Consider the following 25,101-nt stretch of genomic DNA (forward strand, 5'->3'; position numbering starts at 1 on the left):
TATATACATATATATATATACACACATATATATATAAACACACATATATATATATATACACATATACATATATATATAGTGGCAAGAGCCCGCTACTGCACAAGCACACGCGAACAACTTCTTCCTTTTTAAGTAGCTTTATTGTCAGGATGGTAAATGTTTTGACACCGTATACTTTCACAGCAGTTATGGAGACCCTAAACGCTAGCTATACATAGACCAGTTCTCTCTCAGGACCAGCCAGCTTACCCAGCGTTGGTCTTCGTGCACAAATGATACAAACAAGCTTTTATACCTGATACTCCTCCCCCAGCCTTAGCTTGATGGACAGGTGACACACCCACCTTCTCTTTAAAAGGAAACGCCCCATCACTGGCTCTGTTTGTACTAAAAGACACACCCTGTCTGTTTGCTGAGAGGAAGGATTTCTCTATCAGGTAAGTTAACCAACTTAAACTATTGTTTGTTACACATAAGTCATCAATCTAGGTGCATTACTGCACAAATGTTTTACTCTACTTCCATGCTTTCTCTGCATATTGCCAACTTAATGCCTCCCTTTGTTACATATCCCTCCCCCTAGCGTCTCCAAGTAGGGGGACGCGGACTCCGTGAGGAGCGCATATTTTCGTGACAACGCATCTGCATTTTTGTGTAGAATCCCAGGTCAATGTTCTACCGAGAATTTGAAAGGTTCTAGTGCCAAGAACCAGCGGGTTACCTTGGCATTAACTTCCCGGTTGTTCTGCATCCATCGCAATGGTGCATGATCTGTTATTAAGGTGAACTCTCTGCCTAGGAGATAATAGCGCAGAGCTTCTGTAGCCCATTTTATGGCGAGACATTCTTTCTCCACAGTGGCATATTTTTGTTCCCTTGGAAGTAACTTATGACTTAGGTACAGGACAGGATTTTCTACTCCCTTCTTCTCCTGTGACAAGACTGCACCTAAGCCAACACCAGAAGCATCAGTTTGGAGGAAGAACCTCCGGGTAAAATCCGGTGCTTGTAGAACTGGGGAGAAACAAAGAGCTAACCGAAGATCAGACCAGGCGGTTTCTGCAGAATCAGACCAGGTTAATCTATCTGGACAACTTTTTTTAACATGTCCGTAAGTGGAGCAGCTCTAGTGGCGAAGTGGCTTACAAACCGCCTGTAGTAACCTACTAAGCCTAAAAAGGTTCTTAACTGCGACATTTTTTCTGGTCTTGCCCAATTTTTGACTGCCTCCACTTCGTCTAGCTGGGGTTTTACACGCCCTCGACCAACAACGTACCCCAAATATTTGGCTTCTCTCATGGCTATGGGACATTTCTCTGGGTTAGCTGTTAACCCTGCTGACCTTAATGAAGCTAAGACTGCCTCAACTTTGGCTTCATGTGATCCCCAGTCTGGGGTATAAATCACTATATTGTCCAAGTAAGCGGCTGCATAAGTTGTGTGAGGTCGTAACAATTTATTCATGGCCCTTTGGAAGGTGGCAGGTGCCCCATGCAACCCAAAGGGTAGGACTTTATATTGATAGAGACCATCAGGGGTGGAAAATGCAGTCTTTGGCTTGGCCGTGGAAGTCAGGGGAACTTGCCAATAACCCTTTGTTAGATCAAGGGTTGTTAAATAATTGCTACCAGCAAGATTTTCCACTAGTTCATCCACACGTGGCATCGGATAGGCATCAAACTGCGACATATTGTTTAGGCGTCTAAAGTCATTGCAGAACCTAATTATCCCATTGGGTTTCGGGACAAGCACAATGGGACTATTCCACTCACTAGTGGACTCTTCAATCACATCTAACTGGAGCATCTTCTCGACCTCCTTTCTCACGTCCACCCGTCTGGTTTCTGGAATATGATACGGCTTCTGCTTTACAATGACTCCTGGCGCAGTGACAATGTCGTGTTCGATTAAGGTAGTGCAGCCAGGAAGGGAAGAGAAGACATCCCTGTTCCGGCGAATCATTTCTTCAGTCTGCTGTCTCTGCTGAATGGACAAAGCTGGCTCTAAGGGCACTTCAGACTTTTCAATGGCAGTACTCACTACCTCAGTCACACTTTTAAAGGCATGTTCCAAAGTGGCATCATTAAGTTGGTCTCGAGCAAAGTCCTGCAGAGGAAACAAAATTGGTATTGCGGACCAGTCCGTATCCTCACTGACAGGCGGGGTGGGCTCATCTGTGACATCACCGACCAATGCTAGTTTGGACTGTCCATGTTTCCCCGCAGTTAGATGCTTTTGTGGAACTCCTGCTGTGACTCCCAGGATGGCATTCTGGTTTGGCGGTTCCCAAAGATCGATGTCCAGATGTTGTGGATTCTTAGGCGGTTCCTTTAAGACTGGGCTTCCGACCATTGCATCAGTTGCCGGCATGTCCGGCCGGATCCGCTCACCGAGGACATCATTAAACAGTGTGAAGTCTCGCCCCTAAATGAGTGGATATGGGAGTTTAGGTGCTATGGCAGCTACCACCATAACAGTTTTGCCATTGGACCCTGTAGTTAACTATTCTCTTAAGAGCCTTGTGTTTTCCACCTGTGCCTCGGCAACTCGTAGCATCTGAGCTTGCTGCTGTTGCTGCGCAGCGGCCACATTCACGAGGGTTCTCAGTACTTTCTCCATGTTGACGTCTGCGCGTGTTGGGTAGCGGAAACTTGCTTCCCGGAGTATCCCACTCCTGACACCACTTGTGGCAAGAGACCGCTACTGCAGAAGCACACGCGAACAACTTCTTCCTTTTTATGTAGCTTTATTGTCAGGATTGTAATGTTTTGACACCGTATACTTTCACAGCAGTTATGGAGACCCTAAATGTTAGCTATACATAGACCAGCTCTCTCTCAGGACCAGCCAGCTTACCCAGCGTTGGTCTTCGTGCACAAATGATACAAACAAGCTTTTATACCTGATACTCCTCCCCCAGCCTTAGCTTGATGGACAGGTGACACACCCACCTTCTCTTTAAAAGGAAACGCCCCATCACTGGATCTGTTTGTACTAAAAGACACACCCTGTCTGTTTGCTGAGAGGAAGGATTTCTCTATCAGGTAAGTTAACCAACTTAAACTATTGTTTGTTACACATAAGTCATCAATCTAGGTGCATTACTGCACAAATGTTTTACTCTACTTCCATGCTTTCTCTGCATATTGCCAACTTAATGCCTCCCTTTGTTACATATCCCTCCCCCTAGCGTCACCAAGTAGGGGGACGTGGAATCCGTGAGGAGCGCATATTTTCGTGACAACGCATCTGCATTTTTGTGTAGAATCCCAGGTCAATGTTCTACCGAGAATTTGAAAGGTTCTAGTGCCAAGAACCAGCAGGTTACCTTGGCATTTACTTCCCGGTTGTTCTGCATCCATCGCAATGGTGCATGATCTGTTATTAAGGTGAACTCTCTGCCTAGGAGATAATAGCGCAGAGCTTCTGTAGCCCATTTTATGGCGAGACATTCTTTCTCCACAGTGGCATATTTTTGTTCCCTTGGAAGTAACTTACGACTTAGGTACAGGACAGGATTTTCTACTCCATTCCTCTCCTGTGACAAGACTACACCTAAGCCAACACCAGAAGCATCAGTTTGGAGGAAGAACCTCCGGGTAAAATCCGGTGCTTGTAGAACTGGGGAGGAACAAAGAGCTAACCGAAGATCAGACCAGGCGGTTTCTGCAGAATCAGACCAGGTTAATCTATCTGGACAACTTTTTTTTAACATGTCCGTAAGTGGAGCAGCTCTAGTGGCGAAGTGGCTTACAAACCGCCTGTAGTAACCTACTAAGCCTAAAAAGGTTCTTAACTGCGACTTTTTTTCTGGTCTTGCCCAATTTTTGACTGCCTCCACTTCGTCTAGCTGGGGTTTTACACGCCCTCGACCAACAACGTACGCCAAATATTTGGCTTCTCTCATGGCTATGGGACATTTCTCTGGGTTAGCTGTTAACCCTGCTGACCTTAATGAAGCTAAGACCGCCTCAACTTTGGCTAAATGTGATCCCCAGTCTGGGGTATAAATCAATATATTGTCCAAGTAAGCAGCTGCATAAGTTGTGTGAGGTCGTAACAATTTATTGATGGCCCTTTGGAAGGTGGCAGGTGCCCCATGCAACCCAAAGGGTAGGACTTTATATATATATATAAAGCCTTGCCTGTCCAGCACTAACTAGACATTCCTTAGATGCCCCCTCTCAAGTCTGAGACCTTGTGTCCGAGACTCAAACGCCAAGCAAAGGTTATTTGCTTACCCTTTAGCAGGTTCCTTCAGGTGGCAGCCAGCCTCCTCCCCAGGTCTCAGAGACAGAGTGATCAGGGCTGAAACCTTTTACAGGCCCCACACAGGTGCGACTCTTAATTAGTCTGCTGTGAAACATACTCTGGGAAGCTTTGCCCCACAGAGCTAAACAATCTTCCTGCTGTTAGCATATACAAGACAGGGGACCTGGTACAAAATATCTCTGTGACTTAGCATTCATCCAGTGACTTTGTCAGAATATATATATATATATATATATATATATATATATATATATATATAAAGAGAGAGAGAGAGAGAGAGAGAGAGGAGAGAGATAGAAATATATATATATATATATATATATATATATATATATATATATATAACATCACTGAGAAGTAGTAGTTAAAGGTAGTGTACCTTTAGGAATACATCAGCTCAGGACAGACAGGTGAACCGGTAGTGAAAGGGAGAAATAGAGAGGAAAGAAGCAACAGCATGTGTGACTTCTATTTAACTGCAAGTATTACTACTAAGAAATAAACATATATAATCAACATACCTGATGATTTCTTATTGTGATTAAAACCAGAGCCTGCATATAAGCTGTTTGTGCAAATATATGCGATGAAGATGACTATCTTCAGTACTGTCTATCACTTCTGATTTGGCTGATTGTGGCTTGCCCTCCAACTGTAGTAGTAGTTAATTGTTGTACTTAATTCATTAGCATTGCAGCTATGTAAGGTCAATTAATTAAATTAATTAACGGCCATCTTTCCACATTACTTGTCATTTCCATACAGACAGGGGCAGACTGGGCTGGGGGCAGGGTGGCATCTGTCCCCCAGGCCGGTCCCATAGTGGGCTACCTTGGGGTGGGTCACTGGGTGTCCCTCATTTTTTTTCCTTTAAAATGTTCCTAATAGTCTGCATAGTCAAGTCTTGCTCCCCCGGGTTAAAATTTGCCAACCCTCCCCTGCATACAGATTGCTGCAGGAAAGACGATTTCCAATTAATTTTTTAAAGGGTAGCACAACAAATGTTAAGGTGTTTTATGTTATTTTTTTAATATGGTAAATGCGATTTTCGCTTTCATTAATACAACACTACATTACTCTATTTGTAAACATGTATTAAAACATGTTTCATTACATTATTAGGTTGTGTACAAAGAGGGTATTATTAATTTAGTTTTTGAAAGATTCAAATGGACGAACTGTGTTGGGCTATTTGTGAATAGAGGACTGATCACTAAATATTGCCCTTGGGGATCAAGATAACCCCCACTTCAAGCAGTCTTCACAATAACACTAGTCTATACCTATATAATGACCATAGTTTCCATAAAATCCCATTAGAAAATATTAGATCTGAGCATTGTTTAATACCAAGAAAAGTAAAAAAACAAACAAAAAACACAAAACACTACTATGAACAGAGCACTAATTTAAGAATGCCCATGTGTATGTCAGAGTATTAACCTATACCCAGGGTGCAATAACATTCACAGGGTTACAACATCATGCAGCCTATCAAAATTTTGGAATATATATATAGCGTTATTGATATTATTTTTGTTGATTTGTAAAGTGCCACGGGTTACAGCATAAAACTTATCAGACCCAACTGCCAAAAGCAATAGAAAAAACTTGCAAATATGTTGAAAATTTGAAAATAATAATTAATATAATAATTAATATTGGTATCCTATAATTCTTAACTTTTAAATGGAAATTGTCAGGAGTCCAAAGACTTAAGTGCATAACACTGTGCAGAAAAACATTAGTACTCAGACTACCATGGTAATTATGTATATAAAATCCCTATATTTATTCATAACATGATAAAAACATGATTACACACAAAAAGCATAAATAACATAATAATATCCAGGAACCAATTGTACATAACTACAGTAGGTGGATGTCCAGAATTTATTGTAATGACTCAATAAATGTCATGATTATAGAGAGCAGTTATTGTTTGATAGATATGAAGATATTTCTCTAAGTGCTATCAAGGGTTGTGTGAAGGTATAGAGTATGGTGCTACTCTGACTTAGTAAAGTAACCTTTCCTACAAGTACATGTAGCGATAGCAGGTAATTAGTCTAAGCACACCAGTATTTATAAAGGGATTATAGGGATGTACTCGTAAAGGAAACAAGTATTGAGGATAAGTTGTGAAGAACCGGAGTATAATGTATCTTCAAATAGAGTGAATGTGAACTATATTAGGTGTACAGAAAATTAAACATACATTAGGTTGGCAAACAGATAAAGACTGTATTGAGCATTCAAAAACACAGAAATTATATAGTTAAGCCATTCATCTCCTGTTCGTTTCATTGTTATAGGATATTTTTAAGGTTTCCAACTCAAGATTTTATTATTGTGGTGATCACCCCAGTTATCATTAAAAATTAATAATTAATCAAAAATAGTTACTAAAGACGAATTTTGAATAGGAATGTGAAAATCTTTAAGAAGTCACAGAAGCACTTTGTTTGCCATCTATATATTAAAATAACACAAAGTAGTTTTGTGTCGCTAGCCTAATGGTGGAAATAAAATCACTGCTAATTGCTTGCCAATCTATTGGAATCTATCACCAAAAATTAGAGAGCAGCAGATTTATGGAAGTCCTCTTTTTAAAGTATTGAGCAATTAAACAGCATTGTTTCCCAAGTTGGACAAAAGAGACTTTTTTTAGTCGATTAGTTTTACGCGTATTCATTTGTAAAAGCTCCCAGCTAAGACAAACCATACAAAGAAAAAAACTCAACACTCATTTCTTATGAAACACTAAACATTTAGGTGATTCTTACTTTGGACAGAGACTTCTTTAGGCCACAGTTGATGCCGCCAATAAAAAACATATTTGGCATTATTGGTCTTGGATACTCAAAGACAAAATCATATCTCAGGAGCCAGATAGATGTTCTGCTGAGGAGCTGCACACTCGTAACCTCTTTTTTTAGGAACTCAGAGCCCAACCGCTCCATTCGTAAATAAGCAATTCCACAATAATAGGGTTCAAACATTTTGATCAGGTAGTTCTTCAGACGTTCAATAAAGATCATCTTGTCAGAGTTCTTGCTAAATATTCTGGGCACATAGGACAGTGGGGTTTCACATTGAGCACTTTGATAATCATAAAAACAGGGCAAACCTCTTAAGAAATTCACATTTGGCAAATCAAGATGTTCTGCTAGTATCATTCCACATAGAGAAATTGGATCAGTGAGCACAGCGTCAAACCTCTCATCCCGAAGATTCTGAATTAACTCCTGGTCGTGTAGTAAGCTCTCACATATTATGTGGAGCACATTATATAATTCCATCATGTCATCAAACATTTTGATAGCAACCCAGGGGAAATACGAGGGAAGAGTAAAGTGATTGCTTCCAAATTTCTCTAATACTGCAGAAAACTCTTGACTGTTGAATGGGACAGAGAAGGTCTTCATAGTGTATAGCTTAGATCCACTCATAGTTAAGCTGCCATCAGGCGTTACTACAACAACATGATGCCCATTTTGAGTCAGTCTCTCTGCCACAGGACGCATACTGAGCCAGTGACTGCCATCCATAGGGACAACTAGTAGCTTACCCCCATTAGCTTGGCTTAGAATTCCCAAAAAGACAAAGAGGAGAGCAGAACTAGATGAAATCGGCAGCAGCATCTCTGCAGATGATCAGGTCGGAAACTAAGAATTCAGATTTATTTGTTGTCCTAATAACCTAGATAACTTATCTTTATCTGGGTGTGCTTTGTCAGAACAATGTTGTTGATTAACCTGCTGTTTGCTTTGTATGCTTGCCATTTTCCAAATACAAAAAATAAAAGAATTTTCTTAAAATATATTTATGGATAGAAGTGCAAATGAACATGAACTTAACTTAAGCTTAAACTGAGAAACTGCTACAATGCAGAATCATGTTTCTCTTTTGTAGAGCATCCAGTTTACTTTTTGCACTAACAATTTACAGATTGTAGTTTACTAATAATCTTTTATATGGAAGAACATTGACTGTTCCAACATCCCTAAACAAATATCAATATAATTGAAAGATCATCATTTGGTTTGTAAGCGAAGATTATTTCTAAATTACTTAAGTTTAGCTTCTTACATTTTTAAGTTAGAAAGTTCCTTGAATTGTCCACTTTAGAACACACGTAAATAACCCAAGTATTGGTCCCAAAAGTTGAATTTGTGTTATATAAAATTCATATTTATCTAGTAATGTAAAATAGGTTCTTAGAGGCATTGCCCACCATAAGACTTTACACTGGGTGTCCTCTAGCATTTGACCATAAGGGGGCCAGGTAGAGTCGAATCTCGAAGATCGAATGTCGAAGATCGATGCAGAAGTGCAAAATGCACTTTTACTTACTGCACATGTGTAGATGAAGAGTTACACACCAAAAAATGCATAACCAAAAAGCACGGGGTCTCCCCAAATTAACCAGTACTAGAACTAGTATATGCTACCCAGCGTTGGTGGCACCATGGCAGGGACACCTGTAGCGTGGTACCTTAGGCTGATCAGCATTGGGCCAGGCTTCCCCCCCCCCCCAGGATACAGTTGCCATGCATTAACACACATCATACTAGCTTTGGAAAGTTATTAAGCACTGGTGGGTACGGGACCTTAAATTATTATGTTGTACATTACCTCCTGCAACATTTAATAAATCTACTTCTTTCTCTTTCCAGCATTAATCTGCATTTTTTTAATATAACCCCCCCCCCCCCCTAATTTTCAAAGTTTTTTTAGAAAGTACAAGTGTGCATACCTGTATCAAAAAAATAACATAAAATGAGTGGAAAGTACAAAAATGTAACCGGTAGACTTACAGAATTAAGTCTGTAGCAGGACCTTTGCCTCTCGTTTCAGACACTAGTGTCTTTATTTCATGGTTTTACCCTCTCTCTCTTTATTTACCCCAATGCTTCAAATGAGCAAAATTGATTTTCTATAGAGGATAGTCATTATTTATTTGACAAACATGAATCACATAGAGTGCACACTGCTTTCAATTTATACTTTAAGGTGAGATACATGATCTCCAATCTTCTGTGAGGTTCCCCCAATATATACGATGCCACATGGTCATTATAGAGAGCAGATGTGAAGTCACACAAATATAAACAAAATAGGCATTTTTTCTGGAATACTTAACACTATATGTACACCACCGTTTTTAAAAAATTATTATTATTAGCTTTTATTTATAAGGCGCCAGAAAAGGTCTGCTGTGCCATACATGACATTTACAGTAGTATACAGTAAACAGATAGCGAGGGTCCAAAGCACATTACATAATACATGAAAAAAAAAAATTACAAAGACCAGACATATACTAAATAAAAATATAATAGATAACTTGGTAATGCAGATAAAGTTATTGACTGGACAGTGAGTGAGAGTGATGGTAATGTCCAACATGCAGTAAGCCTGGGCTCAAGAAAACAGGGCTAGGGAAACTGACCAAGAGGTACAGGGGTGATTGAATAGTAGAAGGAAAAAACAAAGAAAGAGGACACTACTCATGAGAGCTTAAATGCTATAGGGAAGGAGAAGATTCAAATAGGGTGGTACCGAGTTAGGGCAACATGGAGGGCTTGTATCTTGGAAAGATCATATCATTTGCTCAGCAATGATGTGGTGTTAGAAAGGAATTGTCTTTGGTTTGTAGAAATGTGTGTGGCTGTGATATTCTAACATTGTAAATACATTGTAGTTGCTTTGCTGATTAGAATTAAATTCTGCAATGCTGAACAATTGTGGGACTAGTAAAGGTAACTGTGCTTAAGGTATATTGCTCTAAAGATAAATAAGTAGTGACTTATTCACTACAATCTCAATACAAACTATGTGCAATTAGTGGGAGAGATAGTTTAAAGAGATTGTAGTAAATGTTTGTATTAAATGTAAGTAAATATTAGAAAAGGGTTGATTTGTTTGTAGACATCCCCTCCCCCTGTGAGACCAAAGGGAGATTAGTGGACAGTGTGTAATGGCTGCTAGTTAAAGATACAGACTACATGGTTTTGTGTTAATAACCTGTGAGACCAAAGGGAAAGTAGTGGATAATGTATAATGGCTGCTGGATAAAGAAATATTTGAGGTGGACTTGCAAGTATTGTATAATAATGTATTATTGGAGGTTTAATAAGAATATTGCTATTACTGGTTGCATAGTTTATTGAGTTAAGGATTGGGTCTGTTGCTCTAGTTATAAAGGTTGCATTGTTTTATAGCCACATATCTTGAGTGGTATAAGACAGGCAATTAGAAAAATGGCCACCAGAGAGCCACATGCTGTTAGCATGTTCTCTCAGCAAAGCATGGTATGAGGTCGGCCATTTGAAGCAGTGCCTTTGCGCAGGGTTGTTGAATTGGCAAGATTTGTCTGGAAGATAAGCTTTATTGTGAGCACTAGATTATATGTATCGGAATAGTGACATATATATATATATATATATATATATATATATATGTGATCACTATATCTAAGGTGGAGATAATGCAGCCAACATTGGAATGGTAATGACTTCTGAGATACATACACATATATACACTCACCAACATGATACACAAATAGCAAGAAAATAACAAGAAATGAACAAGTTACTGGACCACATAGATTGTCATTATTATACAGTACATATCACGTGTAAGATTGTGTTATTAAAATTATATTTTTATATTATTGATCCCATTTCATACATATACAGTATATCTGCATTGCGTTATGAAATTATAATGTCTTGATACAGGAGATATTATATATAGAACTCTGTGAGATAAAGTAAATTAGATTTAAAGGACTGAAGTAGGCGTGTCATAAGAGGAAAATTGTAAAGCATGTAGTTATGTAACAAGCGCATCCAGGAACAGAATACGAAGATAGTGTGCGCAACTAAGGCGTAAACGCGGATTCTTTTACCCACACCCACAGTTGTGGACTTTAAAATAACTTCCCCTCTTGTGCTTAGTACACCACACTGATCCCTGAGGAAGACTGTAAAGCAAAACGCATAGGTCCAAGCATTTCCCTAAAGGGCTACTATACTTACCTGACTCTTATATTCTTCTTTGTGGACCATTCCCATCCTACCCCTATCCGCATCAGAGACTTCGTTCACAACAGCAGATTTTAAGAGCTTCGTCTGCATACTGCCAACTTCTATCTAACAGAGATTTTTCCATTCAGACAGACTGACTTTTACTCTACCAAGTACCCATCGTGGAACAAATCTCCACCACAGCACAAGCTGGTAAGACGTATCACTTATTATCCTGCTTCAATTAGCCTCACAATATGGACTTATAGCGCTTCCATCAGCACTTTCACGGTACCAGTTATGAAACCACGGAGCACTCTATACTTACAGTCTTGAACTCAGAATCAACCTGCTCCCGCCAACTCTATAAGCGGCAAGTCACTAACATAAAAGACTTTATTAAGATTAATGTACAAACCTTCCACATACACTATATGGACAAAAGTATTTGGACGCTTGTCCATTACACCAACAGGGAATTTAATGACATTGTATTCAAATACATATACTTTAATATGGAGTTGGTCCTCCTTTTACAGCAATAACAGCTTCCACTCATCTTAGAAGGCTTTCCACAAGATGATGGAGTGTTCCTGTGGGGATGTGTGCCCATTCATTCTGTAGAGCATTTATGAGGTCAGGCACTGATGTTGGACAAGAAGGCCTGGCTCGCAATCTCTGTTCCAGTTCATCCCAAAGGTATTCGATGGGGATGAGGTAAGGGGGGTGAGGTCAGGGCTCTGTGCGGGTCAGTCAAGTTCTTCCACACCGAACTAATCAAACTATGTATTTGTACTCCTTGCTTGTGCACTAGGGCACAGTGATGTTGGAATAGAAAAGGGCCTTCCCTAAACTGAAGCATTAAGAATGCCCTTCACTAGAGATAAGGGGCCTAGCCCAAACCCTGAAAGACAGCCCCATACCATTATCCCTCCTCCACCAACCTTCACAGTTGGCATAATGCAGTCAGGCAGGTAACGTTCTCGCGGCATCCACCAACCGCAGACTTGCCCATCTGACTGCCAAAAAGAGAAGCGTGGTTCGTCACTCTACAGAACACGTTTCCACTGCTCCACAGTCCAATGTCGGTGTGCTTTACACCACTCCATCTGAAGCTTTGCACTGGTCTTGGCGATGTGAGGCTTGCATGCAGCTACTCGGCCATAGAAACCCCTTCCATTAAGCTCCCACCACAAAGTTTCTGTGCTTACATTAATGCCACTGGAAGATCATAACTCTTTAGCTATGGAATCAGCAGAGCGTTGGTGAAATTTACGTACATGCGCCTTAACAGTCGTTTACCCTGCTCTGTGATGTTACGTGGTCTTCCACTTCATGGCTGAATTGCTGTTGCACCTAAAGGCTTCCACTTTCTAATAATATCACTTACAGTTCACAGTGGAATATCCAGCAGGGATGAATTTTCACGAATCGTCTTATTGCAAAGGTAGCATCATATCACAGTACCACGCTTGAAGTCACTGAGCTCTTCAGAACGACCCATTTTCTATCACAAATGTTTGCAAATGGAGACTGCATGGCTAGGTGCTTGGTTTTATACACCTCTGGCAAAGAGTCTGATTGAAACACCTCAAATCAATAATTAACAGGTGTGGCCAAATATTTTTGTCCATGTATTGTTTATTAACCTTGATACAGTGTTACCAGCATCTCTATAAGCAGTAGTAAGTCTCATATTGTCAGCAACCTAATCAGCAATTTAGCATATGTATAAATCCGATTTCATTCATTGATTTTTGTGAATATTGTGATTATCACCATATTCATGTCTATTTCTGTATGCCTAATACAGTATATTTATGACTATGATGTATTTCTGTATTTTTGGTTTTTGCAGTCTTTATCTGCTTGCCAACCTTATGCATGTTTAAATTTCTGTACGCCTAAGACAGTTCACATTCACTCTATTTTAGGGGTGTGCACCGGCCACTTTTGGCGTTTTGGGTTTTGATTAGCTTGAGGTTTTGGGTTCTGATTTGTTTTGCCAAAACACCCCACGAAAGGTTTTGGTTCTGATTTCGGGTTTTGGGTTCTGATTTTTTTTAAAAAAAAGCATAAAAAGTGCTAAAAAACCAGTTGTTTGGGTTTTTTTGGTTTTTTTTCACTCCTACACTATTATTAACCTCAATAACATTCATTTCCACTCATTTCCAGTCTATTGTGAACACCTCACACCTCACAATATTGTTTTTAGGCCAAAAGGTTGCACCGAGGTAGCTGGATGACTAAGCTAAGCGACACAAGTGGGAGGCACAAACACGTGGCCCAACACGTGGCAAGATCAGTGGACTTAAACAGCAGTACCACTGGACTTATACGGCAGGATCAGTGCCTTGCTTGCAGTCTCCTAGGTAACGCAAATTTCACAGCTCCTTCAACACGTTTTACAAATAAACTAGGTGGATAGACGCAAATCTCCTAAGACACTGTATAAGAATAGGATATTTATGATGTTCATTTATCTCATATTTGTTAGCAAATTGTCACCATCCACCCAGCAATTTAAACAAAAACCAATTATTGCAATTAATAACCCCCTAATCCCCCACCCCAATTACATATAATGTACTGCTTACTGCTCAGTTTAGGCTGCAGAAATGGTACTAGGCAGGAATACAAATGCCAGATTTCTGCAGTTAGAAATGAGCACACTAAGGATGGTAGTGTCAACGCTACATAGATAGATAGGGTAGAATTCTGCACATAATATGGATGCTTTACATAGGCAGAGATTGGATAATACGAGAACTGACCTAAAACCACTGCCACTACGGTGGTCAGGAGCAGCCAGTTGTTCTTCAGTATATGTTTGCAGTCGCAACCTTTCTTCATCTTCTTCCCCATGTTGCGTTGCTTTTTGCTTGTCTATTGGTAATGTAGTTGGAGAAAGGATAAGGGAGCAGATCTCAATGGAGGCAATGCAGAGAGGTGTCAGGGTATGTTACGCTGCAAACATCTCCTCCAGTGTGCAGGCATTCAGAGCAGACTCCTTCTTTCCCCTGTGCCCATAGGAGACTGTGCACTGATCTGTCAGCTTCGGGCAAGGGCTGGCTTTTGTCTGTGCTGCAAGTCGCAAGCTACTCACCACCCTCTCTCTAGTGATAATGAAGAGTACTATTTGTATATCTATCTATATGTAGCCTCTGCCTCAGATATGCTGCTGGGTGACGAGTCATAAGGCACTGCTAAAAGGCACATGAACCTGCTCGACTGTTACTGCCTCCCTCCTCCCTCCTAGTTCTCACCACCCTGTCATTTACACACGGGATAAATAAAACCTCCCGAGATCCGACGGCGTGATGACGAGGTTTTGCCTCGTTCTGAGGTTCGTGATCAGCGGGAACCCCCGAACAGTGCTCGGATCCGGGCTTTGATCGGCACTGTTCGGGGGGGTTCTGATTTAGTAATTCCGGAACCGCTCATCTCTACTCTATTTGAAGATACATTATACTCCTGTTCTTAATACCTTATCCTCAATATGTTTCATTTACAAGCACATGCCTATACTCCATAAATTCCGGTGCTCTTAAACTAATTTCCTGCTATTGATTGATAGGTGATGTCCAATAAATGTATTAGCATAGCTTAATTAAATTTTGATTATATCAAAAACATAATAAATCAGAACTGTATCTAGTGGGACTATTCAAAGGCAACATAATTATGCCAAAAATATATGTATTTGTTGCCATGATTATAAAAATAGTGCCGCAAAAATTGAATGCAATATGTATCCAAACAAATAAAAATGTCATATGCAAAACAAAATTGTAGTGTCAAGAAAAATAGTGTCCAGAAAGTGAAATAGTGCCTTTAAATCATATAATTAATCTGCCATGAAATGTCCCTATTCATGATTGATAACAGTGTCCAGAGAAAAGAGAAGAGAGCCTTATCCACAAACATAAATGTCCAAAGATCTCATATGATATAATTACAGAAAACATGTTTGTAGGTCACAATTCACCGGCAGTCAGTTTCCTCACAGAACCATGCCATATTCAGGATAAACTTATCTATTATGTTTTAGCTACAATATATAATTTTCTGACTGTAATCAATTCATTTGACACCATCTAATAATCAATAATAGCTGTATACTATCCTGCTACTTATTATGTCATTGCAATCAAATTTGGTAATCACCAAGATATGAACAATTGTTTTCCTGATATAATTGCTTTATTTATGCTCTTTGGATACTTTCATATTTTTATTATGCTGTGAATTTTTACCATGGTGATTTTTATCTGAATACTAGTTTTTTATTCAGTATTATCATCATTATCATCATTTATTTATATAGCGCCACTAATTCCGCAGCGCTGTACAGAGAACTCATTCACATCAGCCCCTGCCCCATTGGAGCTTACAGTCTAAATTCCCTAATATACACACACACACGCGGACAGAGAGAGACTAGGGTCAATTTTGATAGCAGCCATTTAACCTACCAGTATGTTTTTGGAGTGTGGGAGGAAACCGGAGCACCCGGAGGAAACCCACGCAAACACGGAGAGAACATACAAACTCCACACAGATAAGGCCATTGTCGGGAATCCACTGTGCTGCCCGTCACTTAAGTCATTCATTTCCTGTACATTTGCATACTATAGGATACCAATATTATTATAAGGTTTCCACCTCAAGATTTACCTATTAATATTGCGGTGATCAAAATATTAAAAGATATTAAATATTATTTTGTGAATTACTTACTAAAAATTAATAATTAATCCACACAAATAGTGTCTAAAGAAGAATTTTGGATAGGAGTCTGAAAATCTTTAGGTAGTCACAGAAGTACTTTGTTTGCCGTCTATATACTGATAGAACACAAAGTAGTCTTGTGTCACTAGTCTAATGGTGGGGAAAAAAATCACTGATAATTTGCTTGCCAATCTATTGGAATCTATCACAAAACAATTGTAGTGCAGCAGCTTTATAGAAGTCATTTTTTTAAAGTATTGTGCAATAGAACAGCATTATTACCCAATTTGGACAAAAGTGTCTTTGCTTTTTAGTCCAGTAGTTTTATGCGTACACTTTTGTAAAAGTTAATATAAGAAAAAACTCAACACACATTTCTTATGAAACACTAAACATTTAGGTGATTCTTACTTTGGACAGAGACTTCTTTAGACCACAGTTGATGCCGCCAATAAAAAACATATTTGGCATTATTGGTCTTGGATACTCAAAGACAAAATCATATCTCAGGAGCCAGATAGATGTTCTGCTGAGGAGCTGCACAGCCGTAATCTCTTTTTTTAGGAACTCGGAGCCCAACCGCTCCATTCGTAAAAAAGCAATTCCACAATAATAGGGTTCAAACATTTTGATCAGGTAGTTCTTCAGACGTTCAATAAAGATCATCTTGTCAGAGTTCTTACTAAATATTCTGGGCACATAGGATAGTGGGGTTTCACATTGAGCACTTTGATAATCATAAGAACAAGGCAAACCTCTTAAGAAATTCACATTTGGCAAATCAAGATGTTCCGCTAGTATCATTCCACATAGAGAAATTGGATCAGTGAGCACAGCGTCAAACCTCTCATCCCGAAGATTCTGAATTAACTCCTGGTCGTGTAGTAAGCTCTCACATATTATGTGGAGCACATCATATAATTCCATCATGTCGTCAAACATTTTAATAGCAACCCAGGGGAAATATGAGGGAAGAGTAAAGTGATTGCTTCCAAATTTCTGTAATACTTCAGATAACTCTTGGCTGTTGAATGGGACAGAGAAGGTCTTCATAGTGTAAAGTTTAGATCCACTCATAGTTAAGCTGCCATCAGGCGTTACTACAACAACTTGATGCCCATTTTGAGTCAGTCTTTCTGCCAGAGGACGCATACTGAGCCAGTGACTACCATCCATAGGGACAACTAGCAGCTTACCCCCATTAGCTTGGCTTAGAATTCCCAAAAAGACAAAGAGGAGAGCAGAACTAGATGAAATCGGCAGCATCATCTCTGGAGATGATCAGGTCGGATACTGAGAATTCAGATGTACTTGTTGTCCTAATAACCTAGATAACTTATCTTTATCTGGGTGTGCTTTGTCAGAACAATGTTGTTGATTAACCTGCTGTTTGCTTTGTATGCTTGCCATTTTCCAAATACAAAAAATTAAAGAATTTTCATAAAATATATTTATGGATAGAAGTGCAAATGAACATGAACTTAATTTAAGCTTAAACTGAGAAACTGCTACAATGCAGAATCATGTTTCTCTTTTGTAGAGCATCCAGTTTACTTTTTGCACTAACAATTTACAGATTGTAGTTTAATAATATTATTTTATTTGGAAGAACATTGACTGTTCCAACATCCCTAAACAAATATCAATATAATTGAAAGATCATCATTTGGTTTGTAAGCAAAGATTACTTCTAAATTACTTAAGTTTAGCTTATTAAATTTTTAAGTTATAAAGTTCCTTTAATTGTCCACTTTAGAACACCTGTAAATAACCCAAGTATTGGTCCCAAAAGTTGAATTTGTGTTATATAAAATTCATATTTATCTAGTAATGTAAAATAGGTTCTTAGAGGCATTGCCCACCATAAGACTGGGTGTCCCCTAGCATTTGACCATAAGGGGGCCAGGTAGAGTCGAATATAAGATCGATGCAGAAGTGCAAAATGCGCTTTTACTTACTGCACATGTGCAGATAAAGATTTACACAACAAAAAATGCATAACCAAAAAGCACGGGGTCTCCCCGAAATAACCAGTACTAGAACTAGAATATGCTACCCAGCGTTGGTGGCACTATGGCAGGGACACCTGCAGCGTGGTACCTTAGGCTGATCAGCATTGGGCCAGGTTTCCTAGGGGAAAATTCCCCCCCCCCCCAGGATACAGTTGCCATACGTTAACACACATCATTTGTACATTACCTCCTGCAACATTTAATAAATCCCCCCCCCCTAATTTTCAGGTTTTTTTTATAGAAGGAGCAAGTGTGCATACCTGTACCAAAAAATAACATAAAAGGAGTGGAAAGTACAAAAATGTAACTGGTAGACTTACAGAATTAAGTCTCTAGCAGGCCCTTTGCCTCTCGTTTCAGACACCAGTGTCTTTATTTCATGGCTTTAACCTCACTCTCCCTATTTACCCCAATGCTTAAAATGAGCAAAATTGATTTTCTATACAAGATAGTCAATATTTATTTGACAAACATGAATCACATAGAGTGCACACTGCTTTCAATTTATACTTTAAGGTGAGATACATGATCTCCAATCTTCTGTGAGGTTTCCTCAATATATAAGATGCCACATGGTCATTTTAGAGAGCAGATGTGAAGTCACACAAATGTAAACAAAATAGCCACAATAGGCATTTTTTTCTGGAACACTTAACACTATATGTACACCACCATTTTTTTAAAATTATTATTTTTAGCTTTTATTTATAAGGCGCCAGAAAAGGTCTGCTGTGCCATACACGACATTTACAGTAGTGTTCAGTAAACAGATAGCGAGGGTCCATAGCACATTACATAATACATGAAAAACAAAAAAATATTACAAAGATCAGACATATACTAAATAAAAAGATAATAGATAACTTGGTAATGCAGATAAAGTTATTTTTATCTGAATACTAGTTTTTTATTCAGTATTATACACTTAAGTCATTCATTTCCTGTACATTTCCATACTATAGGATACCAATATTATTATAAGGTTTCCACCTCAAGATTTACCTATTAATATTGCGGTGATCAAAATATTAAAAGATATTAAATATTATTTTGTGAATTACTTACTAAAAATTAATAATTAATCCACACAAATAGTGACTAAAGAAGAATTTTGGATAGTAGTGTGAAAATCTTTAAGTAGTCACAGAAGCACTTTGTTTGCCGTCTATATACTGATAGAACACAAAGTAGTCTTGTGTCACTAGTCTAATGGTGGGAAAAAAAATCACTGATAATTTGCTTGCCAATCTATTGGAATCTATCACAAAACAATTGTAGTGCAGCAGCTTTATAGAAGTCATTTTTTTAAAGTATTGTGCAATAGAACAGCATTATTACCCAATTTGGACAAAAGTGTCTTTGCTTTTTAGTCCAGTAGTTTTAAGCGTAAACTTTTGTAAAAGTTAATATAAGAAAAAACTCAACACACATTTCTTATGAAACACTAAACATTTAGGTGATTCTTACTTTGGACAGAGACTTCTTTAGGCCACAGTTGATGCCGCCAATAAAAACCATATTTGGCATTATTGGTCTTGGATACTCAAAGACAAAATCATATCTCAGGAGCCAGATAGATGTTCTGCTGAGGAGCTGCACAGCCGTAATCTCTTTTTTTAGGAACTCGGAGCCCAACCGTTCAAATAGTAAATAAGTCTTTCCACAATAATAGGGTTCAAGCATTTTGACCAGTAGGTTCTTCAGACGTTCAATAAAGATCATCTTGTCAGGGTTCTTACTAAATAAACTGGGCACATAGGATAGTGGGGTTTCACATTGAGCACTTTGATAATCCTGAACACAGGGCAACCCTCTTAAGAAATTCACATTCGGCAAATCAAGATGTTCTGCTAGTATCACTCCACATAGAGAAATTGGATCAGTGAGCACAGCGTCAAACCTCTCATCCCGAAGATTCTGAATTAACTCCTGGTTGAGTAGTAAGCTCTCACAAATTATGTGGAGCACATTATATATTTCCACCATGTGGTCAAGCATTTTAATACCAACCCAGGGGAAATACGAGGGAAGAGTAAAGTGATTGCTTCCAAATTTCTCAAATAGTGCAATTAACTGTTGGCTGTTGAATGGGACAGAGAAGGTCTTCATCGTGTATAGCTTAGATCCACTCATAGTTAAGCTGCCATCAGGCGTTACTACAACAACATGATGCTCATTTTGAGTCAGTCTCTCTGCCACAGGACGCATACTGAGCCAGTGACTGCCATCCATAGGGACAACTAGCAGCTTACCCCCATTAGCTTGGCTTAGAATTCCCAAAAAGACAGAGAGGAGAGCAGAACTAGATGAAATCGGCAGCAGCATCTCTGCAGATGATCAGATAGAATACTGAGAATTCAGATGTATTTGTTGTCCTAATAACCTGGAAAACGTATCTTTATCTGCGTGCGCTTTGTCAGAACAATGTTGTTGATTAACCTGCTGTTTGCTTTGTATGCTTGCCATTTTCCAAATAAAATAATTTTGTTAAAATATATTTATGGATAGAAGAGCAAATGAACATGAACTTAAGCTTAAACTGATGAAACTGACATAAACTGCTAAAATGCAGAATCATGTTTCTCTTTTGCAGAGCATCCAGTTTACTTTTTGTACTAACAATGTACAGATTTTAGTTTACTAATAACCTTTTATTTTATCCCCGAACAAATATCTATATAATTGAAAGATCATCATTTCGTTTGTAAGCAAAGATTACTTCAAAATTACTTAAGTTTGGCTTATTACATTTTTAAGTTAAAACGTTTCTTGAATTGTCCACTTTAGGACAAAATATTGCTCCCAATCAAGGTATTGTTCCCAAAAGTTTAATTTGTGTTACATAAAATTAATATTTATCAAGTAATGTAAAATAAGTTCTTAGATGCATTGTCCACCTCAAGACTTTAGGCTGGGTGTCCTCTAGCATTTGACCACAACGGGGGTCATGTAGAGTCAAACCTAAGATCGATGCAGAAGTTCAAAATGCGCTTTTACTTACTTCACATGTGCAAATGAAGATTTACACAAAGAAAAAAGAAGCATAACCAAAAAGCATGGGGTCTCCCCGAAATTACTGGTACCAGAACTAGGATATGCTACCCAGGGTTGGTGGCACTATGGCAGGGACACCTGTAGCGTGGTGCCTTAGGCTGATCAGCATTGGGCCAGGTTTCCTAGGGGACAATGTGCCCCCCACCGGGATACGGTTGCCTGGCAGAGGTTAACAAATGTTTGGAGATGTTAATGGAAGACACTTCATTGACCGTAATTAAATCGTTTGTGTAGAACGCACAAAAAGAAGCAAGCAGTATCATAAAAAATGCAAAACAAAGGCAATGTGCCCAGCCTCATGTAGATATGCAAATGGCTGTGGTGACATTGGAAACAATGGGTTCCATTGGTATCTTCGTTTACACAGACCATACTAGCTTTGAAACGTTATTAAACACTGGTGGGTACAAGACCTTAAATTATTATCTTGTACATTACCTCCTGCAACATTTAATAAATCTATTTATTTTTCTTTTCAGCATTAACTTGCAATTTTTAATATAACACCCTCCCCCCCTAATTTTTTCTTATTTATGTTTTATAGAAAGTAGAAGTGTGCATACCTGTACCAACAAAATAACATAAAATGAATGGAAAGTACAAAAATGTAAGCAGTAGACTTACAGAGTTGAGTCTCTAGCAGGCCCTTTTCCTCCTGTTTCAGACACCGGTATCTTTCATTCATGGCTTTAACCTCTCTCTCTTTATTTACTCCAATGCGTTAAATGTGAAAAATTAATTTTCTATAGAAAATAGTCATTATTTATTTTCCAAAAAATGTATCATATAGATTGCACTCTGCTTTCAATTTATACTTTAAGGTGAGATACATTATTTCCCCAATATATAAGATACCACACGGTCATTTTAGAGAGCAGATGTGATGTCACACAAATTTAAACAAAACATCCAAAACAGGCATTTTTTCTGAAATACAACTCAACAAACAACAGTGCTGATAACTGATGAACACGAATAATACATAAAATAGAACCGTGTGGTGGTATATAACACTTTATTAAAAACAAACCATGAATGAAAAATCCTCACTGGCCAGTGAATGAAGGACTAAACAGATAAATAAAAATCGGATGAATCCGTAGCATTGATAAAAAACATGTAATGCAAATAATATATAATCTACTCAGTCACTCAGTAATAGGTGACAAACTGTAAGTCCCGCAATGGAAATAACAATGTCCAATGACCTGGTAATGACCTGGTATAAAAGCCTGAAGTGAAGCAGTAAACGATGTATAAGTGTGGCCACACTATTAATCACACGATGAATGGTACCGTTGATGCAATAAACATCACTTCAGTGATAATAACACATAGATCCCGGAGGTAGATGTCTGTCATAAATGGCAAATGCAGAAACACTCTTTGAAAGAAACAAGGTCACTTCACTGCCTCAGCAGTTAGCGCAATACAGACCTGGTCAATGTTCAGTCCTGTGTTAAGGTCTGGATGCGCACACACCTCATGATATGGTGAAGCTCCGTAGAGCTAATAGTGACGCCTTTAGCCAAAGATTTTCAGTCCAAATGAAGGCATAGATGGCGGCTGACACAAGCGAAACACCAAACGGATGACAGTGGCACAAACCAAAGTGAAGACAACCTCCAGGGATTCAGTGTGAAAGGTAACCCGGTCAAGGGGCAATAATATCCAGCGGCTCAGTGCGGTATGCAAGTCACCAGACGCGTTTCTTCACCTGCCGGGTGATTTCTTCAGAGGAAATACTTAACACTGTATTTATACCAAAATCTTTAAAAAAGTATTATTATTATTATTTTATCTTTAACAAATGGTCTGCTGCGCCATACCTGACATGTACAGTAGTACACAATAGAAAGATAGCAAGGATCCATAGCACCTTACATAATACATTAAAAACAAAATAATGCAAAAACCAGACATCTACTAACTAAAAAGATAATACACATATAACTTGGTAATGCAGATAAAGTTATTTATGGGACAGGGAGTGAACGTGATGGTAATGTCCAACATGCAGTAAGCCTGGGCTCAAGAAAACAGGGCTAGGGAAACAGGCCTAGTAGTACATGAGTGATGGAATAGTAGAAGGAGAAAACAAGGAAAGAGGGCCCTGCTCATCAGGGCTTGAATGCTAAAGGGAAGGAGAAGACTCAAATAGGGTGGTACTGAGTTAGGGCAACATGGAGGACTGGTTTCTTGGAAAGATCACATAAATTGGTCAGCAATGATGTGGTGTTAGATTGGAATTGTCTTTGGATTGTAGAAATGTGTGTGACTATGATATTGTAACATTATAAATACATTGTGGTTGGTTTTGGTTTGCAGATATTAGAATTAAATCCTGCAATGCTGTACAATTGTGGGACTCTGTAAATGCATTTTAGTTGGTTTGCAGAAGTTAGAATTAACTCCTGGGCCTAATAAATGTAAGTGTGCTTTAGAGATATTGTTCTAAAGAGATATAAGTAGTGACTTTGCACATAGTTTGTAATGAAATTGTAGTGAATGTTAGTGGGAAAGATAGTATTGATAGAACGTAGTAAATATTTGTATTAATTGTTAGTAAATGTTAGAAAACTGTTGGTTTGTTTGTAGACATCCCCTCCCCCTGTGAGACCAAAGGGAGATTAGTGGACAATGTGTAATGTCTAATATATTATGAAATATTTGTGGTGGACTTGCAAGTATTGTATAATAATGTATGATTGGAGGTTTAATAAGAATATTGCTAATACTGGTTGTATAGTTTAATAAGTTAAGGACTAGGCTTGTTTCTATAGTTATAAAGGTTGCATTGTTTTATAGCCACATATCTTCAGTGGTGTAAACCAGGCAATTAGAAAAAGGGCCATCAGAGAGCCACATGCTGTTAGCATGTTTCCTCAACAATGCATGGTATGAGGTCGACCTTTTAAGTAGTGCCTTTGCGCAGGGACATTTTATTAAGCTGTGATGTTGTATTGGCAAGATTTGGCTGTAAAATAAGTTTTATTGTGAGCACTAGATTATATGTATTGGAATAGTGATATATATATTTTGGATCACTATATGTAAGGTGGAGATAATGCAGTGAACATGGGAATGGTAATGAATTCTGAGATACATACACATATATACACTCATCCACATGATTAAGAAATACACAATTAGCAAGAAATTAACAAGAAATTAACAAGTTACTGTACCTACACATAGATTGTTATCTATTATATGTACCATGTGTAAGATTATGTTATTGAAATTATATTATATTATTGATCCTATTTCATACATATATATCTATGTTACATTATGAATTTATAATGCCTTGATGCAGGAGATATTATTATATATAGAACTCTGTGAGATACAGTAAATTAGATATAAAGGACTGAAGTAGTCGTGTCATAAGAGGGAAAGTGTAAAGCGTGTAGTTATGTAACAAACGCATCCAGGAACAGAATACAAGACAGTGTGCGCAATTAAGGCATAAACGTGGGTTCTTTTACACACACCCACAGCCATGGACTTCAAAAGAGCTTCTCCTCTTGTGCTTAGTACACTGCACTGATCCCTGAGGTAGCCTGTAAAGCGAAACATGTAGGTACCTGCATTTCCCTTAAGGGCTACTATACTTACCTGACCCTTCTATTCTTCTTTGTGGACCAGTCCCATCCTACCCCTATCCGCATTGGAGACTTCGTTCACAACAGCAGATTTTAAGAGCTTTGTCTGTATACTGCCGACTTCTATCTAGCAGAGATTTTTCCATCAGACACGACGACTTTACTCTACCAAGTACCCATCGTGGAACAAATCTCCACCCCAGCACCAGCTGGTAAGACATATCACTTATTTTCCTGCTTCAACTAGCCTCACGATATGGACTTATAGCGCTTCCACGTTACCGGTTACGAAACCACAGAGCACTCTATACTTACAGTCTTGAACTCATAATCAACCTGCTCCCACCAGCAAAGCTACTGTGTTAAGACTCTATAAGCCTGTCACTA

General features: G+C 38.6%; 1 protein-coding gene across 3 annotated transcripts in view; it reads right to left on the reverse strand.

Moving 5' to 3' along the window:
- The window catches only part of LOC142098015 (UDP-glucuronosyltransferase 1A5-like), an 89,338-nt gene that overhangs the window by 54,955 nt on the left and 9,282 nt on the right, over positions 1-25,101 (reverse strand). The window contains exon 1 of one of the 3 annotated variants that reach the window (XM_075180425.1): positions 19,520-20,408. The exons of 1 other annotated variant lie outside the window; for it this stretch is intronic. In XM_075180425.1, the coding sequence (XP_075036526.1) occupies positions 19,520-20,377 (858 nt within the window). In that variant the 5' untranslated portion in view covers positions 20,378-20,408. Of the gene's footprint in view, positions 1-7,061; positions 7,932-19,519; positions 20,409-25,101 lie in introns of those variants that run through there. One more of the 3 variants, XM_075180424.1, reaches the window with a different exon arrangement.

Source organism: Mixophyes fleayi, chromosome 7 (genome assembly GCF_038048845.1).
Source record: "Mixophyes fleayi isolate aMixFle1 chromosome 7, aMixFle1.hap1, whole genome shotgun sequence".
NCBI classification, from domain to species: Eukaryota; Metazoa; Chordata; class Amphibia; order Anura; family Limnodynastidae; genus Mixophyes; species Mixophyes fleayi.